Genomic DNA, 12,560 nt, shown 5'->3' on the forward strand with positions numbered 1-12,560 from the left:
CTATCTCCATTCTTCACTAAAGAATATTTAGAATGCAGATTATATATTTGACATTGCAATATCTCACTGTTCTCTACCTGACCTTTACATGCCAATTTTTTTTGGATGTCCCTTAAAATATTTTCTGAAATAGACATCCTCTCATTTTATGGCCCTCTTTCTTTTTCCTATAAAGATAGGGTTGCTCAAGTAAGCTGTTCAAGCTATTTATCTTAATGAAAAAAAATATATAGAATGATTTGGCAAAGCTGTGTGTTGCCTTTTCTCATTCAGGGACACCATACGACACATTCAAACATAACAGACTTTTACACGATTACCAAACCAAACTGTTTTGCGGACAAAAGCCCTGAATTTTTCTGATTATTCAGTGCAGATCACTATGTTAAGAAACAACTTCAAGGACATCTGCCATTGACTTTACATGACCTCGACAGGTTTGATAGATAAATCTCTAAAAATTGGAGTTTCTTTACACAAAACATTCGAGTTTTCCCCCTAAAAACTTCGACCAAAAAAAAAATCGAGGTTTAAAAATGGGCCCCTTAGAGAAATCTATACCAACAGCTACAACTAGCCTTTGGAAAAACTTGAAAACCACACAAAACTATAAGTAGGTTTTGGATAAAATATTATGTATTTACCTGATCTTCAAAATGTGGCTCCAAGTCAACAGCTTCCACACTGTCTATAATAAGACTAAGGTCAAGCTCACTTGGCTCTACAATATAAAAAGAACATTTTTTTAGTGTTATGCATCTTGAAACCAACATGCCATTATTATATGCCACTTGCCATAACTGTATTGGTCTGCAGGGAACATAAAACACATAGCATTCATATAGATTTAGTAATGACTTCTCCATATTGTGATTAAAATGCAGTTATAACAGGCACATTACACTAGAATAAAATACATAGGAGACTAATAAAAACGTTTATGTTCCAAGTATGCAAGGAAAAAAAGTTGCACATACCTTTCCTCAAAGGTTTCAAACGTATCAAAAATAAATAAAAAGAGAATGGGGTGATTTGCAGATCATTTAAACCCCATATGTAATGCAAAAAAAGCATATTAAATGTTAAAAGTGGGAAATTGTATTGTTTTCTGATAAATGTAAGCTTGTTTTGCATTGTCAGCAAATGCAATTTAAAAAAAAAAAGTTTGGACAGGGGCAAGAAATGACTGGAAAAATGATGTCCGGGTAGAAGATCTCATCAATTGGCAACAGGTCGTTAATATGATTGGGTATAAAAAGAGTGGATCACAGAGAGGCTGGGCCTCTCAGAAGTAAAGATAGAAGGGGAGCCCTACTCTGTGAAACACTGCGCAAGGACAAATATTGGAACAATTTAAAGGAGAAGTAAACCCCCCTACAGCTAAAAGCCCCAATTTTCCACTTTCCACTGGCCCCCTCCCTGCTTCCTCCCCACATAGTGTTCTACTAGTATAAGTTTCCAATCCAGCAACACTGACCTATATATGCAGAGTAACGCAGCGGAGCTCAGGGGCGCCATGTTTGGTATTGCTGACACTTTTGGCAAATTACAGAAAAGAAGGAAGAAGATCCGGAAGCTACTGAAGCTACCAAACATGTTTCCCCTGAGGTCCGCTGTGATAGTCTGCATATACAGTATAGGTCAGTGTAGAACACTATGCTGGGAGAATTCAGGGAGGGGGCCAGTGTAGGGTGGTAAATGGAGGCTTTTAGCTGTAGGGGGGTTTACTTCTCTTTTAAGAATAACATTGTTTTCAGAAAAAAAAATTCCCATTTTCAACATATGACGTTTGTAATATTTTCCATTAAAAATAGGGTTTAAATGATTTGCAAATCATTCCATTCGGTTTTATTTATAATTTGCACAGTGCCCAAACGTTTTGGAAATGAGGTTGTACCTTCACAGCAGTAGACACAATTAAACTGTTTCTGCATTATTTTTGTGGATTTCTGTCAGAACCTTTAATTTTACATTTTCCCAAATATGTTTCGCCGTGTTTGCTTTGGAGGTAAATTTTTTTAGCAGTTGTTCAAGTCATGAATTTGCAGTAAAATACACAAACATTAACGGGTCGAAGTGAATTTTCGAATTCAAAAACGTCGAATTTCAAAGTAATTTTTGGGTACTTCCACCATCGAATAGGCCAAAATTCGATTTGAATTGAAAATACTTCACAAATTCAACCATTCGAAAATCGAAGTACTGTCTCTTTAAAAAACCTCAAATTCGACAGTTCGCCACCTTAAACCTGCCGAATTGCTGTTTAGCCTATGGGGGACCTCCTATAAACTTTGGCAAAGTTTTGAGTAGTCAAAGTATTTTTTTGTAAAATCGTTATTAATGTTAATCGATCGAACGAACAATTTTTACTTCAATCAAAAACGCCCGTTATAAATACTTCGACTATCGAAGTATCAAATTCGATGGTCTAATTTTTAAGTTTTTTAACTTCATATTTCGATCCTTATTAAATGTGACCCTAAGAATTCATAAAATTATTTTCTCTAAATCTTCTATTTTTTTTGCTCAATTAACACTACTGTGCTACAATCGTTAGCCTTAATGTGTCATCTGTTGGTCAAAAAGAATCATTAAGGGCACTGCTTAATGCAGTAATGAATCCATTTAATGAACAGGTTCCAATTCACATGCCAGATCTGCCCTCTCTTTGTTCCTTACACACATGAATACATGTATATATGAATACCATTTCCTATCAATTATAGGAACTATTTCATTGTTTTTAGCTTGTTATATGGTTAATCAGAAATTGGGTAAAGCAGAAAAGCTTTTTATGAATTACGCTACATTGGAAACAAAGAATGAACCGGTCAGAATGGTATTCGTATTTGTTGATAAAGGCAGCTAATGCAGCAGCCACACAATGACAAATTATGTGTACAAACTCATATGAGCAGAAAATAACCGTGCTGCCCAGCTGCTTTGCACTCTGCCCAAAGACCTGATTTGCTGTGTGGAACACATTTAAGATCAGTCAGGAAATTACATGGCAAAATTAAATCAAATTGCCTGCCAATTTTATCAGAGATCCAGAGCAGCTGCATACTTCTCTTTCTATTCTACCTTCCAGATGTTTGTGACTCCTCTGCTCTTACTCATTTACTTTTTAATGTATTTTGTGACTTTCTCAGAAAATGGTGTTGCCTATTAGGCAGGTTGTATACAGGGAGAATTGTTTTCAAGACTGGAATATCATGTCACAAAGATTATTCTAAATGAAACAAGTGAGTGTGCCTCATGAATCTATTATGTTACTATTTACTATAATGCCATGCACATGTGATTTGTTCATCATGACCATCTTCTTCTTATATGGTCAGAGCAACAAGCAATTAACTCTGTATGTGCAAAGCCAGGTCTAACAACTACTTTTGTCAGTATAATATAATATATGCAGTATATAAAGGAGAAGGTGATGTTAGAAAATGAGGGAGCTGAAGCCTTATGTGTGGAGCTATTCATTGTTTGTAAAGTGTCCAGCAAATAAATTGTAGGAGTATGCTATAGTCCCCCAAATGTAAGTGAGGAGGAGGAGGCTAAGCTCCTGATGCAAATAGAATAGGCTGCTAGTTTGGGTAAAGTAATGATCATGGGGGATTTTAATTACCAAGTACTGGAGCAACAGTACTGCCAGGACAGTTAATGGGGACAAGTTTATAAACTTGCTGCATGACAATTTTATTTAAGTTGAGCTATACTGTATCTAGCGACCTCTAATGACCCAGAGCGTATAGCAAACGCGCACCTAATTGAACCACTGGGCATAATGTGATCTCATTTAGAGGCACATTTATCAAGGTTCAAATTCATGTGAGGTTTCACATAAATTCAAAACTCGACTGGTCGAAATTCATTGTTAAGATCGAATTTTTTAAACGCGGACAAATTTAAACAACCTAAAAACTTGAATAGAATTCAAACTTGATTCGAGTTTTTTCTCGAATGTCAGAAAGGCTGCAAACATCTTCAAATTGATCCGTGCACTTCTCCCATTGACTTAAACAGTAATTTGGCATGTTTTAGGTGGCGAATAGTCGAATTTGAATTATTAAAGGGGTTGTTCACCTTTGAGATAACTTTTAGTATGACATAGAGAGTGTTATTTTGAGACAATTTCCAATTTGTTTTAATTTTTTATTATTAAAGGCTTTTGAGTTATTTAACTTTTTATTCAGCAGCTGCATTTTAAGCAATCTGGTAACTAGGGTCCAAAATACCCTAGCAACCATGCATTGATTTGAATAAGAGACTGGAATATGAATAGGAGAGGGCCTGAATAGAAGGATCAGTGATAAAAGTAACAATAACAATACATTTGTATCCTTACAGAGCATTTGTTTTTTAAAAGGGAGTCAGTGACGCCCATTTGAAAGCTGCACAAGAAAAAGGAAAAAAACTATCAAATTCGAATTTTTTAAAAAACTCAAATTGAATGCATTATGCATTCTGGTAAAAACACAGAACAGAAATGGTTGTCATTTAAAATTATATTAAATTGTTACTGTTCTGAATTTATTCCCTTAAAGGGGAATTATTGCGAAAATAAAAATGTTATATAAGCTTCAGCAATCTGAAATAAGAAATGTTGTGAATACAATCAATTAAATATTCTGCATTGTTTCTGAAATAATGAAGTTTATGTTCACTATCCCTCTCTCAGCAACTGTTTCTCTTCCTTCTCTCTTCATGCAGCTGTCAGATAGTCATTGACAGTTAGATCCAATATATCTTATAGGGGGGCTTCCTTTCTAGCTGTCATCTGTTATGGAACCTATGGATTGGAAGAAAGCTGATGTAATTTCTACATTTAAAAAGGGATTATGATCTCAGCCTGGCAATTATAGGCCAGTAAATTTGATATCCAAGGTGGGCAAATTATTTGAAAGCTTGTTAAGGGATCACATTCAAATGTTTGTCCTAGTGAATGGAAGAATAGGTCATGTCAGAGTAATTTGATTTGGAATTTGCCAAAGTGTTTGACAATGCCCCAGAAACCACTACTTTCTAAACTAAGGTCTGTTGGGCTTAATGATTTTGTTTGAACATGCATAGGAAACTGTCTACAGGATCAGTACAGAGGGTAGTTGTAAATAGTACAGGCTCTTAGTGGGGTCCCTCAGGGCACCGCATTGGGCCCACTTTTCATTAATGATTTAGGGGAAGGTATAGTAAGTAATGTATCAGTGTTTGCAGAAGACACAAAACTATGCAGCCCAATAAATAAATGTATTAACTAGAGTTAATAAATGTAAAGCCATGCACCTGGGATGTAAATATATGCAAGCCACTTATACCCTTAATGGGCTAGGCAAATCCATAATGGAAAAGGACCCTTGGAGTCTTTGTAGATAATAAACTTGGCTGTAGAAAGCAATGCCAGTCAGCAGCTTCTAGAGCAAAGAAGTTCTTGATCGTATTGAAAGAGGCATAGATATGTGGGAGAAGGGGGTTATTCTTCCACTGTACAGAGCTCTGGTAAGGCGCCATCTAAAATATGTCGTGCAATTTTGGTCTCCAGTGCTCAAACTGGAGATTATTGAATGGTCCAGAGAAGGGCAACTAAGTTGGTAAAAGGTATAGAAAATCTCAGCTATGAGGAAAGACTTGCCAAGTTGGTGTTGTTGACACTGGAGAAGAGGCATTTAATGGGGATATGATAACTATGTATAAATATATAAGGGGATCATATAATAATCTCTCTAATACTTTATTTACCAGTTGGTCCATCCAGCTGACAAGTGGGCACCCATTCCGATTAGAAGAAAGGAGGTTCTGGCTAAATATTCAGAAGAGCTGTAAAGCTGTGGAATTCTCTCCATGAATCCATCATACTGGCTGATACATAATATAGCTTTAAGAAGGGGTTGGATGACTTTTTAGCAAATGAGGGAATGCAGGGTTATGAACAATAGCTCCTATAACCGGTTGATCCAGGGACAGGTCCGATTGCCATCTAGAGTTAGGAAGGAATTTTTTCCTCCTCTGAGGCAAATTGGCGAGCCTTCAAATTGGGTTTTTTGCCTTCCTCTGGATCAACTAGCAGTTAGACGGGTTATATATAGTCTTTAAATGTTGAACTCAATGGAAATGGGTCTTTTCTCAGCCTAACTTACTATGATGACTTAAAATGGAGCAAAGCTTTTATTTTTAAATAAAATTATGAATACAACAGCAAATGCACCAAAGCACTGATTTCTGCAGTAAACTAAAGCACTGTATCTGCATCATGCAATGCACAGTCAATTATACTATAGTAGTACATCAATTACATTGAGTTTCATTATATCCCATGTTCACAGCTTAGTGGCAGATATGATTTAATATTATATAAAAAAATATATGAAAAAATATTTATATTTGGTCATGTATATAAAAATCCAATAACATATCTTGCGTGTGGCAAAAGTAAGTGAATTGTGCTCTCAGTATTTGGTATAATCCCTTGTTCAGCAATAACTGCATTTAAATTTTTGCGCTAACTGTTGATAAGTCCTGCACATCGAATTTTAGTCCATTCCTTCATACAGAGCAACTTCAGCTCTTGGATGTTCGTGGGTTTCCTCACATGAACTGCCCGATTTAGGTCTTTCCACAACATTTCAATTAAGGTCAGGACATTGACTTGGCCATTCCAAAACATTCAACATTTAACCATTTTTTGGTAGAAAGACTTGTGTGTTTAGGATCGTTGTCTTTCTGCATGACCCACTGTCTATTGGGATTAAGTTCATGGACAGATGTCTTGGCATTTTCCTTAAGAATTCTCTGGTATAGTTCAAAATTCATTGTTCCATCATTGATGGCAAGGTGTCCAGGCCCAGTTGCAGCAAAAAAGGCTCTGGAAAAAAGGCGCTTGCGAGGGGACATGATTACACTTTACAAGTACATTAGAGGACATTATAGACAAATAGCGGGGGACCTTTTTACCCATAAAGTTGATCACCTAACCAGAGCACAATTCCCACTGGTCCTCTTTTCCCCACCTCTCTCTTAGCTTAAGCCCGGTGCTGGTTAGAGAGGTCGGCGCCTCTCCTACTTGAAGATCCGTGAAAGATACCAGACACACGATAGCAAGTGTAGCGGGGGTGACCCCTGCACGTTTATTACGTCAGATGTAACGTTTCGGGTGTCTGACGAAGGGGCACGCCCCCGAAACGTTACATCTGACGTAATACCAGAGGCCACCCCTTTAGACTAGAAGAAAAGAACTTTCATTTGAAGCATTTGAAGCATTTGAAGCAACGTAGGTGGTTCTTCACAGTGAGGACAGTGAGGTTGTGGAATGCACTGCTGGGTGATGTTGTGATGGCTAATTCTGTTAATTCATTTGGAGGGGTTGAACTTGATGGTCTTTGTCTTTTTTTTTTCAACCCAATTTAGCTATATGTAACTTTATGTAACTCCCACCACCATGTTTCACAGATAAGATAAGGTTCTTGTACTGGAATGCAGTGGTTTTTTTCCTCTAAATGTAACGCTCCTCATTTAAGCCAAAAAGTTATATTTTGGCTTCATCCATCCACAAAACATTCTTCCACTTTCCTTCTGGCTTGTCCATATGTCAGCAATTGGCTCTCCTTGCTATCCTGTCATACACACCATTGCTGTTCATGTTTCTTCTGATAAAGGACACGTGAACATCAACATTTGCCAATGTGACAGGAATTCAGTTGCTAAGAAGTTACCCTGTGTTCCTTTGTAACCTCATGGACTATTAGACACATTGACACCTTCTGGGTAGGGTAACAACGGTCTTGAATTTCCTCCATTTGTACACAATCTGTCTGACTGTTGATTGGTGGAGTTCAAACTTATTAGAGATTCCAGATTTATGGGCATCAACAACTTTCTTTCTGAGGTCCTTAGACACCACCTTTGTTCAAGCCATGGTACACATCCACACATGTGCTGTATCTTTGATCAGGCTTTGCTGGATAAAATAAAACAGGGCCTCTTACTTACACCTGATTGTCATTCCATTGATTGAAAACACCAGACTGTAACGATTCACTTACTTTTGATACACTCAGATATGTTATTGGACCATTTATTTTTCAATAAAAACATGACAAATATCTTGATTCTTGTTTCATTTGTTCAACTATCATTTGTTCGTTGTTTCATCTATTTGTAGGACTGAAATCAGATGATGCTTTAGGTCACATTCATACAAAAATATAGAAAATTTGTGTTAAAGAGTTCACAAACTTTCACACACACCTTTATACACTTAATGGGACTGCACTAGTTAAATCAATAATGGAGAAGCACATTGGGGTCCTTGTAGATAATAAACTAAAGCAAGCAATGCCAGTCAGCAGCTGCAAGGGCAAAAAGGGCTATATTAAAAGAGACTTAGATACACAGGAGGAGAGGGACATTATTCAACCATTTAGAATATGCCGTACAGTTTTGATCTCCAGCGCTCACACGGGACATTATTGAATTAGAACGGTATGGAAAATCTCATCTATATATTTAGAAATAGTTTTTTACAGTAAGAGCTGTGGAATTGTGTGTTTCTCCCTCTGACTGGGCGATACATTAGATAGCTTAAATAAGGGGGTTGGGTGGCTTTTTAGCAGGTGAGGAAATACAGGGTTACTGAAGATAGCTCATAGTATGAGTTGATCCAGGGACTAGTCCAATTGCCATCTTGAAATCAGGAAGGATTTTGTTTCTGTTCTGAGGCAAATTGGAGAGGCTTCAGAAGGGGGTTTTGCCTTCCTCTGGATCAACTAGCAGTTAGGCAGATTTTATATAGACATAAAAGTTTGAACTTGATGAATGCGTGTCTTTTTTTCAACTTAACCTACATACCATGACACACAATTGCCATTTTTTTTATTTCGATTACCATCATTGAGGATCAAATATAAAGAGGGTCCATGGAAGGCTGAATTTTACTAACCAAGCTTTTTACAGCCTCAGGTGTTAGGTTGTCCTGAGGGGTATATTTATCAAAGAGTGAAGTTAGAGATCACCACTGTCCGCTAAAGTGAAATACCACCTCTCTCCATTCATTTCTATGGGATTTTTAAAGGTGTATTTATCAAAGGGCGAAAGTAAAAAGTTCACCATTTAATAAATACATCTTTAAAAATCCCATACAAATAAATGGAGAGAGGTGGTATTTCACTCTCAGTGGGGACAGTTGTGATCTCTAACTTCACTCTTTGATAAATATACCCCTATGTCTATATGCAGTTATGATGCAGTGTATGCTTCCACTATCTCAGACCTGTCAAGGTCCTGTATAAGTCAATGGGAGATGTACGTAGCTCAATTTGAAGTTTTCTTTATTGGGGTTTTTGGGCAAAAAAAACTTTAGCTTTTCAGGAAAAAAGCCTGGAAAATTAGAGTGATTTGGGTTTTTGCTCAATTTAATCAAGGTTTTTTTCACAATCCGATTTAATCGAGTTTTTTTTAAATTAATAAATAAGCTAAAATCAGGCATGGGAGTTTGGTCAAGCTTTTTTTATTGGGACAATGAGATAAATTCAGATTTTAGTAAATAACCCCCTAATGTTTATGGGCTGGATCAGTTTTCAATACCTTCACCCCTCATGGTGTTGTTGAATGAGTTTTTATTAGTGTAAATTTTCCTTTTGAATTATTTTAAGTAAAATTGATGTTTTGCTCAGGAGCCTACTTGGTCATGGTCTTTCTGCATTAGGCCATGGGGGAAAGTGCGCAGCTTCAGTTACAACTTCATAAATGTTTAGCAAATACTAAATACAACAGTAAACCATAGCAAAGAGAGAATACAGTGGAGTCCCATATACGGTATGGGTATGTTTTGGCTATGCCTCAGCTATTGCTTACTATTACCACTGGAAATTATTAGCAGCCATGCACTGGTCTTCGTCACTGAAGTTTGGTGTAAAAGAAAACAACATACTTACATGAGATGAATTCTATGGAATACAGATTTTTTTTTACTTTTAACCTAATTATTCAGGACATGGCTGCTAGAAATTTACAGTGTTTGTTCTGCTCCCTAAACTGAAGGTTCAAGCACATATAAAAGCCTTAATGATAAACAATCCTCCACAGTATTCATCTTTGTTTTATTGATTCGTGTAATTACAAATATTGAAATGTAATTGAATGACAAAATAAGGATTATATATGTCTGTACTTTTCCTATGGAATCCAAAGTAGTAGTTACTCTGGAACTTAATGGTTAATGATGGTTCATATGTGAACCTGTTGTGGGATATCACAACACTGGAGACGTTGCCCCTGGCAACAAGGTATAAATACCGCAATATCCAAGCACAACATAAATCCCTCAGCTATTTTGCCTTTGAATATTTATGGCATGTGCATTAACATTACTTGGAATGTTGCAAAGAGAAATAAAATCTGCACAAATCGTAATAAAAGTTGCCATTTTGCAGTGTAATATTCTTCATTAGACAAATTTTAATTGCGCACTTTAAGGTATTATTGGAGATGGCGTAATGTTTTAAAGCAAACAAATATTTTTCCCTTTACCATCTTTGATTCCCCCGCAAAGCTGGTGGCTTTGTAATATAGTGATCAATGTTAACAACCAGAATATAACCTTCATTCTATGTTTAGGTGAACACAATTGACCTGTAGTGTTACAGGTATGGGACCTGTTAACCAGAATTCTCAGGATCTGGTGTTTTCCAAATAAGGGATCTTTCCTTAATTCCTTAAAACTTCATGCCTTAAAAATCATTTAAACATTAAAAAACAACAACAATATTGTTTCCCCCACTAATAAGAATGACTTATACCTTAGTTGGGATCAAGTACATGGAACTGTTTTGTTATTACAGAGAAAAGGAATTATGTTTCAAAATGTTGAATAATGTAATTAAATTGGAATCTATGAGAGACAACTTTCTTGTCAGAGTCAGAACTTTCTGGATAACAGGTTTCCAGATAACAGATCCCATACCCATAATACATTTTTTTGTAATGTTTCCTTTCTTACAGGTCAGTTTTTTGCACAAATTAAACACACCGCTGTTCATAAGAGTTTGGTATCCCTCTTACTACTACATAGATCTGCATGTATATATACTATGCACGTTCATGCTTTAATTCCTTTAATACTGTATGTACCTATGAACTAACTATACCTTTACCTACTAAACATTGTATTGCCTTTCAGATTTACAGCATGTTCATGTGACTCACCCAGCCAGGGGCGTAACTACAGAGGAAGCAGACCCTGTGGCTGCAGGGGGCCCCAGGAGATATAGGGGCCCCATGAGGCTCTATTTAATGAGCAATTTCAACATATACTGGTAAAACAGGACAACCTCTGGATATGTTAGGGAAACTAAAATTAATTTGCGTTGGAGTCCAGTAACTTCTAGTTAACACCACTGCACCCAGCTTTCCCATCATATTATTTTGACAGAAATATAGTTGACCCATCTTGCACACAAAATTGATGACATTTGTCAGCATACCGTACATTTTTATTCTCTTTTGCTTCAATTAGGTTCATTGTGTTACAGTATTACTTTATCAAGGCAAAAAAAAAAACTGCTCGGAGATACATTGGTGTATTACCTGAATAGCAATTCTAAAGAACAACCTTCGAATACATAAAAGTCCATTCAGTAGTGTTTAAACTGGAACATTGCTTGTGTTTGTTGGATTTGCGAAGACAACTGTATTCGCATTTTTAGGTTTCAGTTTCTTATACAAGAAATGGTACACTGAAGTCGTATCATTTGGGTTTCTTTTCTAATTATGGTATCTGCTCCACAATCCTAGAAATCAAAAGATCAGCGTACTCTCTGTGCTCATTCTATGTATAGTCAGATTTAAATTGGTGTCTGTGTGTGTAATCTTCCGCATAATTGTCCTTGGCTGCTCCATTCTCCCACAGAGAACAACAAGCCTACATTGTACCTGTCTCCCATTATTTCAAGTGCAAGTGATAAACATTCATGATGCTTCACCTTGGTAGACAATGCTGCTTTTCAATACTTAGTCATAAAGCTTAGCGGCCCATGTAATAATTCTAGGAGCAGTACTTGTTCTTATGATACAGACTGGTTTAACCCTATAATATACTCTGTCTTTTCAGCATCCTTGCAATTTATAGACACAATTAAGAAGGAATGTATTAAAAAATTGCAAGTGATGTTTAAAATAACTAATGTTTAGTGCTGCTTGCAATGTAAAAATCATAAAAAAGGACGAAAACATGGCTGCTAACATTCGCAATGGTCTTTTCGAAAGTTTTTTGGGCACTGAATTCTATTGTTTTTACATGAATTGAAATAAACAATTGGTGTCTATAAAAACTTCTCAATTTTACAAGGAACGTTGATTGTTCCAGTGAAAATATTTATACACCACAGCAAACTGCATGCAATAAAGCATTGGCAACAAACCACTCACACAGAAAATGGTGTTACTTGTCACAGCCATAGGAGTGCCCATTTGTAGAACAACACCAGACCTCTTGCGGTCGCATGAAGCAATAATATTGTCAGGCAAACTGAGGTCAGGATTGGAGAAATTTACGTAGTCAGAAACAATCT

General features: G+C 36.5%; 1 protein-coding gene across 2 annotated transcripts in view; it reads right to left on the reverse strand.

The window, feature by feature from the left end:
* Positions 1 to 12,560, reverse strand: part of LOC108714198 (adenylate kinase isoenzyme 5) — a 130,738-nt gene that overhangs the window by 24,782 nt on the left and 93,396 nt on the right. For both annotated transcript variants that reach the window (XM_041590340.1, XM_018258186.2), the window contains one exon: positions 645 to 721. In XM_041590340.1, the coding sequence (XP_041446274.1) occupies positions 645 to 721 (77 nt within the window). The remainder of the gene's footprint in view (positions 1 to 644; positions 722 to 12,560) is intronic.

This window comes from Xenopus laevis, chromosome 4L (assembly GCF_017654675.1).
Source record: "Xenopus laevis strain J_2021 chromosome 4L, Xenopus_laevis_v10.1, whole genome shotgun sequence".
Lineage (NCBI taxonomy): Eukaryota > Metazoa > Chordata > Amphibia > Anura > Pipidae > Xenopus > Xenopus laevis.